Source organism: Natator depressus, chromosome 9 (assembly GCF_965152275.1).
Source record: "Natator depressus isolate rNatDep1 chromosome 9, rNatDep2.hap1, whole genome shotgun sequence".
Taxonomy (NCBI): domain Eukaryota; kingdom Metazoa; phylum Chordata; order Testudines; family Cheloniidae; genus Natator; species Natator depressus.
In genome coordinates this window covers 50,922,592-50,941,767 of record NC_134242.1, presented here as the reverse complement: position 1 = coordinate 50,941,767, position 19,176 = coordinate 50,922,592, and the positions used below count along the sequence as shown (strand labels likewise).

The 19,176-nt window shown below is 40.6% G+C and overlaps 1 protein-coding gene across 1 annotated transcript; it reads right to left on the bottom strand.

Annotated features, from left to right (window-relative positions):
• Positions 1-859: 859 nt before the first annotated feature.
• Positions 860-16,890, bottom strand: CLDN18 (claudin 18). The gene is made up of 5 exons (XM_074963029.1): positions 16,671-16,890; positions 6,074-6,238; positions 3,316-3,424; positions 2,308-2,418; positions 860-1,043 (listed from the first exon to the last, which is right to left on the bottom strand). Exons 1-5 carry the CDS (start codon positions 16,888-16,890, stop codon positions 866-868), a joined length of 783 nt encoding a protein of 260 aa, XP_074819130.1. The 3' UTR covers positions 860-865.
• Positions 16,891-19,176: the final 2,286 nt, after the last annotated feature.

The window sequence follows — 19,176 nt, the reverse complement described above, 5'->3', positions numbered from 1 at the left end:
GCCTGTCTATGCTCACTCTGCTTAAAGAAAGGCCACTGGAATTTCGTTAAAGCACACAGCATATAACACAGCAGGCAATGATTGTTTAGCTCTTTAACCTGCGGTGGCAGGGCTGGGTTACAAAGCTAGGGCAAAGATACACTATCATTTAAGCAAAGCATTGTCGCTTTCTCTGACTATAACTAGAGGTTATGTTAAGGTCTCCAGGATCTGAAAAAAACAAGAGACAACTCTCTATACCTTGCGTGAAATTGAATGGGGAGGTGGGGAATGTAGTGGTGTGGTGCTGTTTTTCCATACTGCTCTGTAATTAAGATCAGCCACCAGCGTTTCTGGAGACAATTGCCTTTTGTTACTAGTCAGCACAGACATTTAGGTTTAGCAACCTGACTTGCAAAGGCCTATCATGCCTGCTCTCAGTGCTATTTAGTTTTTAGTCACAAACAAAAATGTGATCGTGATTGATTTACATGGGTTGCAAACTCCAGCTGTGTTCTGTTATTAAATAGAAATGTAAATCAATTAAAAGAAAGAAAACGGTGCATGGAAGAACCATGCTTTTGGCTTTCATAAGCTGTATTTGAAATACTAACCATCTCTTTTAAGGATGAGAACAACTAGAAGAACACACACTGCTTTTTTTATGGACCTCGTCATACTGGGGACACCAGTACAAAGTCAAATCAAGGTCACGTTAACAACCAATGAAAATGCCCTACACCTCACCACAGTAAACCAAACAAAATAAGAAAGAGTGAACCTACGTACAGGCCTATGTGCCTCTTGTTTAAGCACTCTTTTTGGTTTGTTTTTGGATTGCAAAGTGTTATAAAACAATAGTGTATCTTTGACCCCTGAAGGACTTCTAGACATAGTCATATTTTGAAGGGTATGAGCGTTTCCCGTCATCGCTACGAGCAGTGTCATTGTATGCTGAGACTTTTTTACTTTTGGCTTCAGATTCGTAGCCAGTACCAGCCTTATATGGCGCAGTCTTGTAGGAGATATTCCGTCCTGATGCATTGTAGGACACTGCCTTGTAACTGAAAGAGAAATAAAATATGTCGGCAATGCAGACTCTGTGACAACCTCCAATATCCACTCTGCTGTGAACTTTATTCCTGTGAGTTCCTGGATTCAATGCAACTGATTAAGCGCTATATTAATTCCTATTATTTGTATGATAGTAACACTTGGAGGCCCTGATTAAGATGAGGGCCAAATGTCCACAAACAGATTGCAAAATTCTCTCCTTTAAATTTGTTATTTGAAATGCTTCACCAGTTTCTTCCACGAATAATTCCTGGTCTGCAGATTGTTTGAATTGCAGATTGAAAATGTAACAATGAAACATACAGGGGCAGATTTGCATCTGGTGTAAATTGTCCTCGCTCCTTTGGCTTCAGAGATTCTATGACAAGTTACACAATTTGCAACTCATGCTGTAATGTATATAACAAAGTTAGCCAACCAACATAGTCATAGTGCACATTTTGAACTGTATGTTTGATTGTAAAAATTGCAGTTCATACCTTGTTGATACATATATCACCCAGTCATGGAAGAGAAACAATATCATGTGACTCATGTAAGTAAACAACACTATACAAGTAAGTATACTGTATTCTCAGGCAGCCCACAGACATCATGATTACAGCTGAGCAAATAATTGGTTTTGAGTTCCAGGGCCAAAATGAAAAATCCCTCTCCCCTGCCTCCCACCAATTTGGTTGAATTCAAATCCAAACCAATTTTTTTCTAGATGTTTCACTGTATTGAAAAACTTGAGAAAATTAATGTTTGTGAATCCATTATGAATGCTTTTGGGGTTTTCATTTTGGTTCTTTTTGGCTCTTTTTCACCGTTGTTCGTTTGTTTTTGTTTTTTTTTTTTTAAGTGACCAAACTTCAAAATGAAACAAAAAGTTTCAAAACAAAAAATCAAAAAGAAATATTTTTATTTTTTTTTAAATCTTTTTTTGGCCAAACTATGCCAAAATTCAGCCTGAATTTGCATATAGTTTGCCCCCCAAAATGCACTTTTCAGTCAAATTACTATTCTCTGAAAAAAAATTCCCAAGCTCTAATCATTCTATCCTTCGTAACCTGGGTGTGCTATATGATTGCAGCTACTGCGCATCTGGTCCATGGGCTATATACAGTGCTTGCCAGGGTAATCTAAACTAGAGATCTGTGATGTGCCATAAAATAATGTACCCCGCAGAAGACTGTCCATCACTTCCTAGTGCACAATCAAACACTGTTTCATTACCAGCAAAGCTTCCAACTTAGAAGCATTGGGACTTACTTGGTTTCTTCTGGTACCAGTCCTCTGCAGGCAATGCACATCATAACGCCTCCTACCAGAGACAAGCCCCCAGCAACCCAGCCAACAAATAAGGCTGAACCAAAGGTATACCTACAAAATAAAAAGACAAAGGGCCCGTAATGCTGTAGGGGTGCAGGAACTCCCCATGCAATTTGTTTCGAAGTGTGTTTAAGATACAGAATTCTCTCCTGGAACACGAAGTCTCTTCTACCACATTGGTCTCTCTTAGCAGAGGTCTTTCTTAGTTTTTACCTTCAGATTTCCCTCTGTCCCAAAGGGAATGAGAGTGACTATATCCCACCCCAGCCGCACAAGTGTCATCCATGTTGTAGAGTGGACGGATGCGTTCTCCCTACTACTCTGGTTTGGATAGGTGAGCATGGACATCCCTCAGCTACATTGTTTGTGTTGCTTGTTTATTCATTTCAACCTTCAAAGTGCCCACTGAAGGCAATTGACAGACTACCATTAACTACACTGGGCTTTGGATCAGATCTTAAAGCGGGATTAATCAGTCATAGGAGGACCTCCACACCTCCCCAGTCTCACCCCAAGCAGGAGAATAAGCAAGTAGCATATCACCACTATAGTTACTTCTACATCAGGCACACCCCCTTCCCTGCAGGCATACTCAAAAAATGACATTACTGGGCAGCCCTGTCCTCAGCTGCTGTACTAGCCTCTAGGGATCATTGGCAGCTGGTACAAATTACAGCAGGCTGAGCATGTGCTTGGGGAACTGGCTTTGGATAGAGTAGATCCCAAGGGTGGTGTAAACTACACTGTGCACTCATCACAGCTAAAAATCTGGCCTGATAAATCCATCTAGCCATAGCATCAGAACTGATCTGCAAACACAGAGTACATGCCATCACTACATGCTTGTTGATTCTGGGGCAGCCAGGGCTACTGCATGCCAATGCTAACATTCTTCTCCTGAGCTATACTGACCTCCCATTGACTGCTCTTCCAAAAGGAGAAGGTTACCTTGTCTGGATTGTCTGCATCGATCCTTGGTACATATTGGCTGTTGACATCCAGAAGTTTGTGACCAGCATGTTGGCAAATACGGACACTCCGGCAATAGCACATAGACCTGGGAACAGAGATAATATGGGCCTGGGAGCAAGATTCCCCACTACCTTATATGTCAGGGAGTCATTCAGATCTCTGAAAAAATGGGAGTAAAGTGCTACCTACCATTCCGATTGCACTCATTTTGCACAAGTTATACAATGGCAGAAGCACTGAGACTAAGAATTGTCAGGTTTCCATGTGAATTGCTCCATAATGGAGTGCTCTGGAATCAAAGCATTCATTACAACCCAGCCCTCCCTTTCCCCCACCCAAAAAAACCTTCTCTAGTAGAGCTGGTAGATTTTTTCAGTTCAACCTTTTCTCAACGGAAAACCGTTTTGAGACATGTAAATCCTGATTGCTGAAAACCACCTGCCCCCCCTCCGTTTTTGAGATTTTGGTTTTTCAGTGAAAAACTTCAAAGAAAGTATTTCCATTGTCATCTAAAATTTTCATGTGGAAAAAAATCATTTCACAGCCATTGGGATATTGGGAAAGGGTGCAAATAGAAGCTATGAAAGTTTTCTGAGGTTGTGAATGAGGAATCCAAAAATCCCTCTTGCAAATCTGAAGTCACAGATATCCCTGCCCCAAAGCGGGAAGGAAAAGACTCGAACCCATCACATTACCAAAGTCCTCAAAAGTTCCCTGCTTGCCAACCAGGGGATACTTTCCAAAAGCCCCACCTATCCTTTATCCAGCTGCCAGGGCCTCTGGCTCCCCTTAAGACCCTCTATTTGCAGCATGCTGACAACTGAAAATTTGGGGGCTGTGGAAATCAAATGGGTTTTAATAGCCAAATAAAAATGCAAGTAGGACTTTATTGATGGCAGGAGTGGGAGAGCTTGAGGAGCCAGGACCACAGAAATCAGTGGTGTTTCCATCTTAGGAATCAAATCACTCCCATTATTCTAGTATCTGCGCATGTCACAGTCTTTAATGCATTTATCCTCCCAGAGCCTCGGTGACTTTGGGAAGTGCAATAATCCCCATTTTACAGAGAGTTACTTGAGGTCACACAACAAGTCTATAGCACAGCAAGGAATCAAAGCCAGGTCTCCTGAAGGCTAGGCTAGATCTAACCATTGAACTATCCTTCCTTTTGACTTTGCTCTCCAGCTCTAATATGCCACATGGTAGCTGAGGCCTTGCCTGTATTTTAGATAGATAATATCTTCCATTCATTGTCTTTCAGTGATTTCACAAATGTAGAATATATGGGTGGGATTTGCAGAAACTTTCACTGTTGGCGTAACTCTGCTCCCTGTGAAGTCAGTGGGTAAAATTATATGTATTTTAAATGCAAAAATGAACCCACATTTTGAAGCCCTTTCTTTCATCCAAACAGTGTATATTGTACATGCTTGAACTGTATTGTTTGAGGTCACTGGGACAACCTGCCTGAATAAGTGCTCAACCTGTGTAAGCATTGCAGAAATCAGGCCTTCATAGAATGATAGAAATGTAGGCCTGGAAGGGACCTCAATAGGTCATCTAGTCCCATCCCCTGCATTCAAGGCAGAACTAAGTAATAACTAGACCATTCCTGACAGGTTTTTGTCTGACTTATTCTTAAAAACCTCCAGTAACGGAGATTCCACAACCTTCCCGGCTATTGTTCCAGTGCTTAACTACCCTGACAGGAAGTTTTTCCTAATGTCCAACCTAAATCGCCCTTGCAATTTAAGCCCATTGCTTCTTGTCCTATCCTCATAGATTAAAGAAAAACAATTTTCTCCCTCCTCCTTGTGACAATGTTTTATGTACTTGAAAACTGTTATCATGTCCCCTCTCAGTCTTCTCTTCTCCAGACTAAACAAATCCAGTTTTTTCAATCTTCCCTCATAGGTCATGTTTTCTAGACCTTTAATCATTTTTGTTGCTCCTCTCTGGAGTTTCTCCAATTTGTCCACATCTTTCCTGAAATGTGGCACCCAGAACTGGACACAGTTCTACAGCTGAGACCTTATCAGCACGGAGTGAAGTGGAAGAATTACTTCTCGTGTCTTGCTTACAACAATCCTGCTGATACATTCCAGCTTCAGTGAGAATATGGACTCAGTTTCTTTACTCACCTGCAATGGATTGTGGGTAAATCTGTGATGAAGAAATTCCCTTAAGCATCACCACTTTCACGGTTGGTTGCTTAGTGCAAATACAGGGGTAAATTCTGCTTATTTATTGATGTAAGTCATGTTATTTGAACCTCTGGGATTGCCCACATGAGGAAGACAAGAATGACTAGATTTTATTGGCAGTCCCAAATATTCAAAAATCATGAAACTGTCTTAAAAATCATGACATTTTAAAAGTAATAATTTCTGGGATCTTTTTATTTGTTGTCTGGTTTTTGAGCTTTTAGGGTTCATGTTTTCGTGCTGATTTCCATCTCCATGAAAGCTAGAAACTTACATTTTTATTAAATGAAAACTGAGGTTCTCATATATTTACATGACTCTGGGAGCTGAGGCCTTAATAAAAACACCAGAAATATTGTCAGAGTTGGTAGCACTGCAGTTTGTAATTCTGAAACATTTGTTCCCTGTGCATATTGACTGTATTTGTTCTTTTGCTTTTTTGTTTTACAAAGACTTCCTCAATCTTAAATTCAGCTGCTTGCTGAGCTTTGCACATAATAGAAGAAATTGTGTAGAGCACAATGACTTACCAGCCACAATAAACATGATGCCAGAGGTTAGAGTCATGTTGGCTTTTGCAGAGTCCTCCATATTGCCAATTCGAATGCATTTCAGGGCGAAAATGGACACAAGGAGGCCAATGGCACCCAGGACGATGCCCACGATCATTAGGGCTCTCACAGCCTGGAACATTGCTGCAAAACAAGCAAGGAAAAAAATATTTGACTACATAACATGGGGGTGTAATCCAGGCTGCGGCTGGGGATAGCCAACATGGCCCACAGCAGGCATTGCTGTTTCCAACCAAATGAATTCTCAGAGAAGAGCTGATGGAGCTGTTTGGACATTTTCCATCAAAAAAGATTTTTCAACGGCGCATGGGCTTTTCAACAAAAAGGAAAATTTTCATCCCCAAAATTCTGTTTTTGTCAAGCCATTTTAGGTTTTCATCGATAAACCAAAACCCAACATTTTTTGGTTTTGCTTTTAGCAGCCAAAAAACCTGAACATTTTTGGTTTTAAATTTTAAGCTTTTCAGTTGCCAAAAGCTGAAATATTTTCAGCTTTGGGTTTTTTACCTTTTTAAGGAAAATCTGAACATTTGCAAAGAAAAATATTTGTGAAGATGAAATTTTTCTAGGATGAGGGAAACAATCATTTCCTGAGTAGCATTTCTTGAGGAAAGATGTTAAATCTATGTCTCCATGAACTATTCCCATTGAGCATACTCTGAACCTGCCATGTTGACCTTCTAGGTGCTCTTCCACATAGGAGTGAGCTTCGTATCCCACACTGTAAGAAGCAAGGGAAGAATGAGATTGGCCCACAGATACATCACAAATGGTCCAGTTAGCTCTAAATGGAATTTGGGCCCAATTTATATTGGTGTTTAGACACCAATGATGCAGTTAAGGGCCTGTCAGCATCTTTGAGCACCTAAATACCTTTGCAAATCTGCATCTTTATCTTTATCATTTACAGGATTCTCCCTTTTCAAATGGTGTGAGTAGAGTCGGTTCAAAAATTTTTTTTGTCAAAACAGTTTTTCATAAGAAAATGCCGGTTTTTGACAAAACCAACATTTTTCATGAAAATTTATTGATTTTGGTGAAATTTTACTTCAAAAAAAAAAAAGGAACACAGTTACAAAAATGTCAAAATGGACATTTTGGGAACAGAAAGCTGTGATTTTTCATTTTGAAATGATTTTTTGTTTTGAAATGTACTTTATTTTATATATTCAATTAAATTCAAACGTGCAAATTGGAAATTGAAACAAATTGTGAGACAGCATGGGCCAGATTGTGAATGGTTTGCAGGGGTGAAGCCCATGGCCAACAGATTTTAAGATTTTAAACACCACTTCCTGCAGCTCCTATTGGCCAAGAACGGTGAACTGCGGCCACTGGAAGCTGTGGGCGGCTGTGCAAATGTAAACAAACTGTCTGGTGGCCCACCAGCAGATTACCCTGATGGGCCGCGTGCGGCCCGCGGGCTGCAGGTTGCCCACCACTGATCTAGAGTCTCTATTTACAGCTGTGCATGGCTACTGCAAAGTATGACTAAAATCAGGAAGGTAGGATTTCACACTCACTTTTCATGGGTGTGAATGGCAACACAAGGTGCAGGGCATGGGAGACAATGAGGTCCACTGTTTTTCAGGTATTAGACTTGCTCCATTGTTGGAGATCCAGAGACAAAACTAAGGATTAACCAGGTATACCAATTTTAAAAAATGCAATAAAAAGAAATATGGCTACCTCACGGTGGCTTTATTCTCTTTGGTGTTTTATTACAGTAAGTCAGAGGGGTGTGTTATGTTTATTTCACTGGCTGGTGATGAGATAAGCAGATTTGGTTGGTACCAGATGTTGCTCATGGCAAGTGAGCATGTGGAGTGGTGCAGAGCAAAGAGCAGCAGCTTGTGATTTATGCAGAAAGTTATGCCAATGCTGAGAAGTCACACAAACAACCCCTTTTCACATAAGGCTTCAACTGAGCAAACAAATTGTGAAAAGCAGATTGAAGAGTTGACACACACTCTCATACAAAGCTACTGTATGTTGGTTCCCAACTGTAAACCAACTTATTGTGACTCATCTACAGCAACACCTCTTAACATCCCTCAAGCTGCCTCTCTCTCTAGCAGAGAAAAAAGAAGGTGTATGGGTGTTTGAATATCAAGAAGTCTTTCTCATGAAATGGCATCTATTTCACCTCATCCACAATTTCACACTTGGCTGCAGACATTTATTGGCAATAATGTCTGTGCCAGTATTCATACCAGTTGTTGAAGACTCCAGGAGAGATGAGAAGGTATCAGAATAACAGAGATGGTCAAACAACGGGAGGATGCAGTCACAAATATGTTTGTAAAGTACCATTTGTGATTTGATTTTGGTACATTTGGGCCTCTTTTTGTCATTCCATGAACATTCCAATGACTGAGTTCTATTTATGTCAATGCTGTTATGGGTATTAATACCTGTGTTTCTGCAAGAACAAGCGTACTCATGAGACCAAGAGGACGAGAGTATCCAGTCTGATCTCATCAGCTGGGAATTCTCTTGGTATGCAGGTGTTCGCAGCTGGCACAGAGCTGGAATAGCCCTCTTCTACACTACTCCATAGCCTAGTCTCAGCATACAGAGTGAGCCTAGTAAAGGAAGGGGGAGTGGCTGGGGGGGTACTGTGTTCTGGATGTTCCCAGGTCATGTGTTGCTCCTTGTGGGCTGCTACTAGCTGGTGCGGGCTGTGGTAAAGACTCCTATTGACCTGAATGGTCATCAGTTGATGGCGTATATGAACTGACCATGAGAGAGAAGGTACTATATGGAAAAGAGCCAGAAGTGAACTATGTGGCATTGCACAGAGGAGAAGCCATAGTACAGAGGGCATTCTCTTCGGTGCCATTCTCTGGTGATTTTAAAGTTTTTAAAGAGTGTTTCCAAGAGTTATGAGGTAGCCTTTTTTCAGTTATTCTTTTCACATTTGATACCACCAGGACAACTTGTTGTCCCACAATCACAGAACAGCTGACATAGCTACCTTAGAAAAATTACACTGCAGAACAAGTTGGCCAGGAGTGAAAGGGAAATCTTTGCAATTCTGCCAGCCTTGCCCTATCCCCTTGAGCCATGTTAAGTGGGGAGGTGGTCAGGGGACCATGTAGAAGAATAAATAGACTCCCTGCCATTAGGTGGGTTACCTCATGTTTGGGTAGAACCAATAGCTTTGTCAACTTGGCGCAGTGACTCACCTACAGATGAACATGACAAGCAGCACTGAACACATGGAGAGACCCAACCTGAAATAACCATGGCTTTCAGTGGGATTGGGCTGTATTGACAATCCCAGCTTATTTTTGCTATGACTCATTCTGATCATCAGGTATGTCCTTATCAGCTGATAACAAGTGTTAATAAACCAGGTATTTTCAGCCTCCCACTCATCAGCACAGAGGTGTGATTTCATTATTATTCATCAGAAATCAAGAGGCTGATGGATAAGTGTTATCAGCCCTGAAGGGTGTTCACGAGGCATTTGGTGCAGAGCAGGAGGAAGAAGCAAGAAGAAAAGTACAATGTTCCTTTACTCATTTTTCTTTACAAAGGCTAAAGTTTCATTTCAACCGCTTTGGTTTCAGTGAGAGCACAAATTGCCTGTGATATCACCAAACAAGGCGTGTGCTGCTGGCTGAGTGACAACCGGTGAAATTAATACTCCGTAGCTGTGAGTAAGCCACTATTGAATAGAATCAATAGTTCTGGTTTCCTCTCAGGGAGTGATAAGCTCTCCCCTCAGTGCTTCCTACAAATGTCCGATAAAATATTACAATATTTGGGTGCGAATAAGATGATAGGAGGGTTGCTCTGATTCTCAGACGTCACAAGCACATTCTGGATCAGATAAACTGGTACATTCCAGTTGCTTTCTGTGCCTCTGGTCTGGTGTGACACAGCCATAGTACAGCCATAGATTGCGCTCTCTGTTTCAAAACACTTTAGTCCCAACCCTGCAGTCACTGTGGAGAAAAATCTCTGAGTGAAGTCCAGCATGGATTGGAGGATTGAGGCCTGAGTTAAGGAATTGACTCCCTTGAGGTGGTAAGTCCTTTATTTTAAAAACAGCAGTAGAGCTCTGTCCCTGTGTAGCTGAGCTGCAGAAGACCAGGCAAGAGGGGACATTGCTTTGCTAGGGGATGACTGACATGTCATGAGTTTTTCCAATACATTGTTCATGCCAACAGAAGAAAAAATGAATTATTATGCACTAAGTTATATCCCACCCCACACGAGCATGGAAGGTGTGTGGGAGAGAGAACAAGATACCTCATTTTCTTCTATCCCACATAGGGGCCAGACACAACTGTAGACCGTGCATTCTCCTCCCTCTGGCATAAATCCCTTTGAAGGGGGGGGGGCTTAGGCTCCTCCACTCCCCTTGTCATTTCCTCCTCAGCTCAGCCTATAGCCTCTTTGTGGCTCAAGTCCCTTGTCTTTGGAAATGGAGTGTGTTAGAGAACATGTGATAGGCCAGATCCCCAGCTGGTGTAAATCAGCATAGTTCCACTGAGAGTGGCCATTGTCTATGTGACTGCAATGGAGCTATGGAATGGAACTACCCAGACATCTTTGGGAAAATAACACAGCAGGGCACAAATTATCCAACAAGTTCTTGGAATGTATTGGAGACACATTTTTACTTCAGAAAGTGGAGAAAGCTACTGGGGGAAGGCTGTTCTAGATTTGATTTTGACAAATAGGGAGGAACTGGTTGAGAATTTGAAAGTGGAAGGCAATTTGGGTGAAAGTGATCATGAAATGATAGAGTTCGCAATTTTACGGAATGGTAGGAGGGAGAACAGCACAATAAAGGCAATGGATTTCAAGAAGACAGACTTTAGCAAACTCAGGGAGTTGGTAGGTAAAATCCCATGGGAAGCAAGTCTAAGGGGAAAAACAATTGAAGACAGTTGGCAGTTTTTCAAAGAGACATTATTAAGGGCACAAAAGCAAACTATCCCACTGCGTAGGAAAGATAGGAAGTATGGCAAGAGACCACCCTGGCTTAACCAGGAGATCTTCAATGATCTAAAACTCAAAAGAGAATCCCACAAAAAGTGGAAAATAGGTCAAATTATAAAGGATGAATACAAACAAATAACACAAGTATGTAGGGACAAAATGAGAAAAGCGAAGGCACAAAACGAGATTAAATGAAGCTAGGGACATAAAAAGAAACAAGAAAACATTCTACAAATACATTAGAAGCAAGAAGAAGACCGAGGACAGAGTAGGCCCATTACTCAATGAAGACAATAGCAGAAAATGTGGAAAGACAATAACAGAAAATGTGGAAATGGCAGAGGTGCTTAATGACGTCTTTGTTCCGGTTTTCACCAAGAAGGTTCGTGGTGATTGGACATCTAACATAGTGAATGCCAGTGAAAATGAGGTAGGATCAGAGTCTAAAATAGGGAAAGAACAAGTCAAAAATTACTTAGACAAGTTAGATGTCTTCAAATCACCGGGGCCTGATGAAATGCATCCTAGAATACTCAAGGAGCTGACTGAGGAGATATCTGAGCCATTAGCAATTATCTTTGAAAAGTCATGAAAGATGGGAGACATTTGAGAAAACTGGAAAAGGGCAAATATAGTGCCCATCTATAAAAAGGGAAATAACAACAACCTGGGGAATTACAGACCAGTCAGCTTAACTTCTTAACAGTCAGCATGGATTTGTCAAGAACAAATTGTGTCAAACCAACCTGACAGCTTTCTTTGACAGGGTAACAAGCCTTGTGGATAGGGGGGAAGCAATAGATGTGGTATATCTTGACTTTAGTAAGGTTTTTGATTCTGTCTTGCATGACCTTCTCATAAATAAACTAAGGAAATACAACCTAGATGGAGCTACTATAAGGTGGGTGCATAACTGTTTGGAAAATCATTCCCAGAGAGTAGTTATCTGGAAGGGCATAACAAGTGGGGTCCTGCAGGGATCGGTTCCGGGTCCGGTTCTGTGCAATATCTTCATCAATCATTTAGATAATGGCATAGAGAGTACACTTATAAAGTTTGTGGATGTTACCAAGCTGGGAGGGGTTGCAAGTGCTTTTGAGGCTAGGATTAAAATTCAAAATGATTTGGACAAACTGGAGAAATGGTCTGAAGTAAATAGGATGAAATTCAATAAGGACAAATGCAAAGTACTCCACTTAGGAAGGAACAATCAATTGCATACATACAAAATGGGAAATGACTGCCTAGGAAGGAGTACTGCAGAAAGGGATCTGGGGGTCATAGTGGATCACAAGTTAAATATGAGTCAACAGTGTAATGCTGTTGCAAAAAAAGCGATCATCATTCTGGGATGTATTAGCAGGAGTATTGTAAGCAAGACAAGAGAAGTAATTCTTCTGTTCTACTCTGCGCTGATTAGGCCTCAACTGGAGTATTGTGTCCAGTTCTGGGTGCCACATTTCAGGAAAGATGTGGACAAATCAGAGAAAGTCCAGAGAAGAGCAACAAAAATTATTAAAGGTCTAGAAAACATGACCTATGAGGGAAGATTGAAAACACTGGGTTCATTTAGTCTGGAGAAGAGAAGACTGATAGGGGACATGATAACAGTTTTCAAGTACATAAAAGGTTGTTACAAGGAGGAGGGAGAAAAATTGTTCTTCTTAATCTCTGAGGATAGGACAAGAAGCAATGGGTTTAAATTGCAGCAAGGGAGGCTTTAGGTTGGACATTAGGAAAAACTTCCTAACTCTCAGAGTGGTTAAGCACTGGAATATATTACATTGGGGATTTTTAAGAGCAGGTTGGACAAACACCTGTCAGGGATTGTCTAGATCCCTAGATCCCTAAGTTAATTCTGCCTTGAGTGCAGGGGACTGGACTAGATGACCTCTCGAGGTCCCTTCCAGTTCTATCATTCTATGCTGATTTACAGCAGTATCTGGCCCTATATTCACAAAAAGAAAAGGAGTACTTGTGGCACCTTAGAGACTAACAAATTTATTTGAGCATAAGCTTTCGTGAGCTACAGCTCACTTCATCAAATGCTGTAGCTCATGAAAGTTTATGCTCAGATAAATTTGTTAGTCTCTAAGGTGCCACAAGTACTCCTTTTCTTTTTGCGAATACAGACTAACACGGCTGCTACTCTGAAACCTGGCCCTATATTGTGATTTCTGCAAATTCACATCAGGCAGAAGACAACAGAAAAAGTTATCTGAGTTGATATAACATTCCATTCATATTAATGTCCATGTGCTATCACTCACCCTGAAGATGGAATGTAACGTGAAAACATTCGGGATAGGAAGCATTGTAATTTTAGGTTGAAGGTATTCAACAATCAGAAATCTTTGTAATAAAATTACTTTTAAAAGGACAGTTGTTTAAAAGGTAGAAGGGTCGGGAGGGTTCTAGTCTTGTCCAAACTGAGAGTATAAAGCATTCAAAAGTTGTCATTAGGAGCACTTAGTGGCCATATTTTTAAAGCTAGGCTCATGAAATGCACATACACCTATCTTGCACAGAGACCTGAAGAGTGTACAGACCTGGTATTTGAACACACATGGACAGTCAGCTGCTCAAGTGGCTATTTGCACACCTCATTGGCATGCATACATTAGGGGGTTCTGTACACAAGTTAGGCACAAAAAAGACATCCATGCAATTGCACATATCTCCCTTTGAAAAATCCAGCCAGTGATATAAATTAACCTCAGATTTTTAATAGTCATTCAAATATTTTAAAATTAAATAACAAATCCCCCCACCTTTCCCAATCAGGAGCAATGGAATTATCCATAAAATGGATGTTTCAGAATGATCTGCCAATCAAGCAATCTGATTGGCTGAATTGCCTTTGATGATTTGTAATAATTCCCATCATAGCTCATCATTGTATTTTTCAACCCAAAGAGAAATTAAAGAGACTTATTTTTTTAATGTTGGTATGAATAATATGTATTAAGATCCACATGTTCAAAGATATTTAGGCACCAATGGGAGTTAGGTGCCTAAATACCTTTGAAGATCTGGGCCTAAATGCTGTGTGGAACAAAATGATATAATTTGATCTAAAGCAACATCATCTGTATTCCTTTTACCAGAACAGATATGAAAATGGAACCCTACTACCAATTAAAATTACCGAAATATGGATATCATTAGGGATTTTTAAGAGCAGGTTGGACAAACACCTGTCAGGGATGGTCTAGATAATACTTAGTCCTGCCTTGAGTGCAGGGGACTGGACTAGATGACCTCTCGAGGTCCCTTCAAGTTCTATGATTCTATAATTTCTATGATCTTTAAAAAAAAAAACAATTTAAAGCCAGGTCATTCCAACTTTACATTTCAACAATGCACTATGGAGAATAATATGGATCGAACCTCTATTTTTGCAATATGACCTCTTTGTGACTGTTAAATACATTTTCTTATTCCTAGAGATGGATGGAAAAAAGTTTCCCATCCTGCAAAAATTTTTGAAATTTTGAAAAATGATTCTCAACTTGAATTGGGATGAAAAGTCAAAAATCTCAAAATTTTCACAAACCAAAAATCCAAAAAAGGCAGATCAAGTCAATCAAAATGTTTAATTTTATTAATTTCCAAATGTTTCATTTTGATTTTAACCTTTTAAATTTGTGTTTATTATTTTACTATAAATTAGTTTAAATTTCTAAATGAAAAGTCATTTCAAACTGAAAAACAGAACTTTTTGTTTCAAACATGTAGACACAGGAAATTCGTCAAAATTGACGCCTTCCTGCAAAAAGTTTTGATTTTAATGAATGGACATTTTTCCTACAAAAAAAATATTTCATTAAAAAATTCCTGACAGGCTCTACTTATTACATTACTTAAAGAGTAATCTAATTAAGAACTGGCTCTTGCCAATGATAAATCAGCGCAGTCAAACCTGATCATCACTTTTGCTAAGGGAAAATATATTGCTGTCTTAAACCATAATTAGTCATGTACAGCTTTGTTAATATTTATTAAAGAGATATTTATTAAAATAAAAGCAACTCCAGGACAGCTAGCTTCAAATGCTTTTTTCTCAAAATGGACATAATGCATTGTCTACTAGTCATAATCCAGAATGAGCACAGGTGTATTTATTAAATCATATCTTTAGGGGGATGCCCGGAACTTTATCAAGCAACAAACACAAAAGCAAAAAAGTTTGTCTTCAACTGTACAGTCTCTGGTGACTTCTCAGACATGAATCAAGTCAGTCATCAAAATGAACAGAACAGGTGTGAAACACTAGGATCTGTTCTCTGCTTTACACAAGTCAATATGCACACAAAAGGCCGTGATTTGCCACAGTTCTGCATCCTGGGCAGTTATTTGCACCTGTGCAAGGAGAAATGGGTGTCAAATGCCACTGAATCAGTGACACAGTATTCATTTTTTATTCCACATTGCACAGGTATAAATGACTGCATAAAGTAATGGAGAATCATACTGATAATTCCAATCAATTTTAATGTTGATCCAGCCTCGGTGCATGCTAGTGCTTTGTAAATTACTCAAATGCTCAAAGGCAGAAGTGACTTCTCTAGTGTAAAATGTCTGGATATTTGTTTATAAAATGGTTTTGGTAATAGGGATTGTACCCTGATTTCAACACTCCTGAGTTTGCTACTGACCCCTCTCACACCCTTGCTCTGAGTTCTTTACTGCCTTGCCCATTTACACCTGGGCAAAGTGACTGTAAAATGCTACTGGATCAGAATGGTTTTGCACCAAATTTGCATTCACTTTGCATGGGTGTAACTTATTATACAAGTGACTCAGCAGTAGAGAATCAGGCCCCAGGGTAAATAGTACAGTAACCAAATGGGATATGGACTATGCCATATTTTAACAGAAATTTTCATACACCTGTCCCTAACCAACCAAATTAGCTTTAGATGAGGTGCCTCAAAGGCCATAGATCAGTTTGATCATTTTGTCCCAATAAAAAAAATTGACTGAAGAACCAAAACCAAAATAAAAAACAAACAATCAGCCAACCACAACCTTCCAGTAAAACTCCATGTACAAAAAATAGTAATTAAAAATACCCTCTTGCACGCCAATTCCACTATGCCCACTGTTCCGCACCAGCTTTCTCAACAAGAAAATTCAGGATATCCTCTTTCCTTTGGGGGGAAAATGTTTCCACTGGTTTCTTGCTGGAAATTATCAATATGATCAGCCAATAACACTGGAACAGTTAAATGAAATAACTGAACAGCTCTTATCCACCATTTCATATGTGTTTAAATCCAAAGAGCCAATATCTCAGCTGATTTGAATCAGTGTAGCTCTATTAACATCAATGGAGCTATGCTGATTTACTTCTAGTTGAGGACAATAATATAGGTACCAGACAAATATGCATCAATCTGTAATATTTGTAAGATTATTATTTATGGTAACACAACATACGTGTGTTGTTATGTTCATGTGCTAAGTATTTTGGAGATAATTTTCCCCCTTGCAAAGCACTTTAAAATATCAGCTCCTGCTATTCAGTGAAAACTGTATTATATTTATCCTTCAAGAAAACTCCAGGGGTTCACCTGGGTCCATCTTTTGCCCCTACCTGGTAGCCCAAGAATGGTGAAATAAGGCCGGCACTCTGTGAAACCTGAACTCTGCCTCACGCAGCTCCTCCAGAGTCCCTGATACTGGAACACGGCCGTGACTGGGTTGTCATACAAATCCTGTGTGCTCCACATGTCTAGTCCAGTGGCCACGATGCACCCAGCAAAACCCAAAGATGAGACAACAAAGCCCATCACTTGGCAGATTGTTGTTGACATGGTATCTCCCCCTTGGCCAGGATCTGAGCTAGCTCTAATGAAGCCGTAGACTTTACGGGAACACTCAAGTCCTCTTGACTGAGCCACCAGAAACGCAGCTGCTCTTATCAGATGGTGCCCGTTCAGCGGCTTTATTTGCTCAAAGTGTTTTTGCAAGATAGTCCAGTTTCGCTCTTGCTGGGTAGGGTTGTGTGTTTTTTCATTGGCGAGGCAAGAGGTAGGAGCTTTTGTCCTTTAGAAGCACTTGTTATCCCAGAGCTAAGCAGTCACTGCTGGTCAAGTGTAGGGCAACCCGCTTTGAACAAAGTTATGAGGAGCATTACCTTTCCTGAATGCACCTGCACCTCTCCCCATATCTAAATACTTTGGAGTCTGCTACACTTATTCTGTGTAGTTGGCACATTACTGTTAAGAGGGATCAAGGGAGAACTAGACCCACAAATGAATTCCTCATTTTTGGGTAAACATACCGTGCCAGTGCTTCCCAACACAGCATTCCCCAAAGGTCTTCACATACAACATGGGTCTCATTTTCACTGATTTGCTCCTTCTGTTATTATTTACCCCTATCCAAAACGGGAGTAAGACACTCCCAAATCAGGTTGGTAGTAGCAATTTATGCCCACTCTACATTCACTTGGCACAGGTGCAATGTCTACACAAGGTGAAAGGCGGTGGAGAATCAGGACATATATTTTTTACTTGAGTTCTTCAAAAGGTCTGTCACCAAGAGAGGAAAAAGCCAAAGTCTTATCAGAACAGCCATGAAAAACTAAAGGAGTTTTAATAAGAACAAAACAGAATGGATTAGATACTCCAGGGCACCAGAGCTGTCCTCAGTGCACCTGACAGGAACAGCACACTTGAGTTTCAACCATCTTTCAACCATCATCCCCAGCGCTGAGGTCAGGCAGTAGCTGAACTGGGGCTGCTCTGACTCATGCTGGCACCAAACAGTCCCCAAGAGGCTGTTCTGCAGAGCAAAGCGTGTCCTGGCCATCCCCACCACACGTGGAACAACCCCAATAACAGGGCAGGAAGAGCGGGTGTGACCTAGAACCAGTTTTACACCATCAGGGGATTCCTCCGTATAAAGCCTGGTTACCAAATCTTCTTTAACTATTAATTGACACAGAAATGATTCAAATGGGAAGGTCAGTTGTCCACCCGTCTATCTACTTAGTCAGGTATTTCTAAGGTGCCCATCACTGTGATACCTCAGCCCCAACTATACATGCGTGACACCTGCCAGCATCAATGAGCATTACCCATATATGCACAGAGGGGAGAACAGACCGCTCGGAGAGCGCCGCTTTATTGGTAGTTGTTGATGAAGGCTGAGGGGAGGTGAGAATTAGGAAATTAATTATCTCTTCCCACAGTGCTGAAGTGCTCTGCTCAGGGGAGCAATATAAATTTGCCATGCTGCTCTGCCAATGCATTGCTGTGAGTTACAGGGACCTTCCAGACTTCACGCTCATCAATTCTGATCTAATATACTGTTCCAACTGATTTACTTCAACCCTGACCTAGAAACAAATTCTGTCTTTATCCAATCAAGAAACCTTTCTTTGCTGCAGACATAGTCAATATGATAGCCTCGTTACGAAGCAGAATGAAAGCTACCAGAAAGAGAGGTGAGGTTATCACTAGGATGGGTGATTTACACGAGGGTTATGATGTATTGGCTATCATCGCTGTATCCTATATAATGACTACCCAGGACATCCCTTTTAACACTTCACGTGCACTGCTGCACTGGAGCAAATACATCTTGAGCTTGACAATATATATAGATTTACATGCAGGAATATTGGGAGAAGATCGTGGACCATCTAGGCCTATTTTTATCATCTGAAGCCATACAAAATCATATGTAATCCTGGTAGAACAGCCACAAGAATTAGCCAGCAGCTGTGCCTTTTGTTTAGATCACTCTCCCTGAAAAGGCTGATGTCAGGCTGCCCTTTGAGCCGATTCACATGGCTTTCTCTTCTTGCTCTAATAAAGGCGACAGAGGTTTGCTTCAGTTGTCCAACCCACAATGGTTGGGAACATCTGCTCACAGAATGGTGCCCTGTTCTTTTGTACAATCCAAGATATCTAACTTTTCAAATTACAGGTAGTCGCTAGTTTCTGCCTCCAATGACTGACTGGCAGCAAACAGAATCCTTTCTAGCCTATATTTTATTGTTTCTGTTATAGTAGCTGAGAGTCCTGTAAAAGGCCCGTTATGAATCTCTAGCACAATCACAAATCACAGGTAGTTCTTGTGAATTGCTTGTG

Excerpts from the sequence above, each read along its gene's own strand:
- CLDN18 (XM_074963029.1), bottom strand. The coding sequence starts at position 16,890 with ATGTCAACAACAATCTGCCAAGTGATGGGCTTTGTTGTCTCATCTTTG. Across the intron at positions 3,425-6,073 it reads CATCATGTTTATTGTGGCTG|GTCTATGTGCTATTGCCGGA; the intron begins GTAAGTCATTGT and ends CTCTGTTCCCAG. Across the intron at positions 2,419-3,315 it reads ATGCAGACAATCCAGACAAG|GTATACCTTTGGTTCAGCCT; the intron begins GTAACCTTCTCC and ends TTTATTTTGTAG.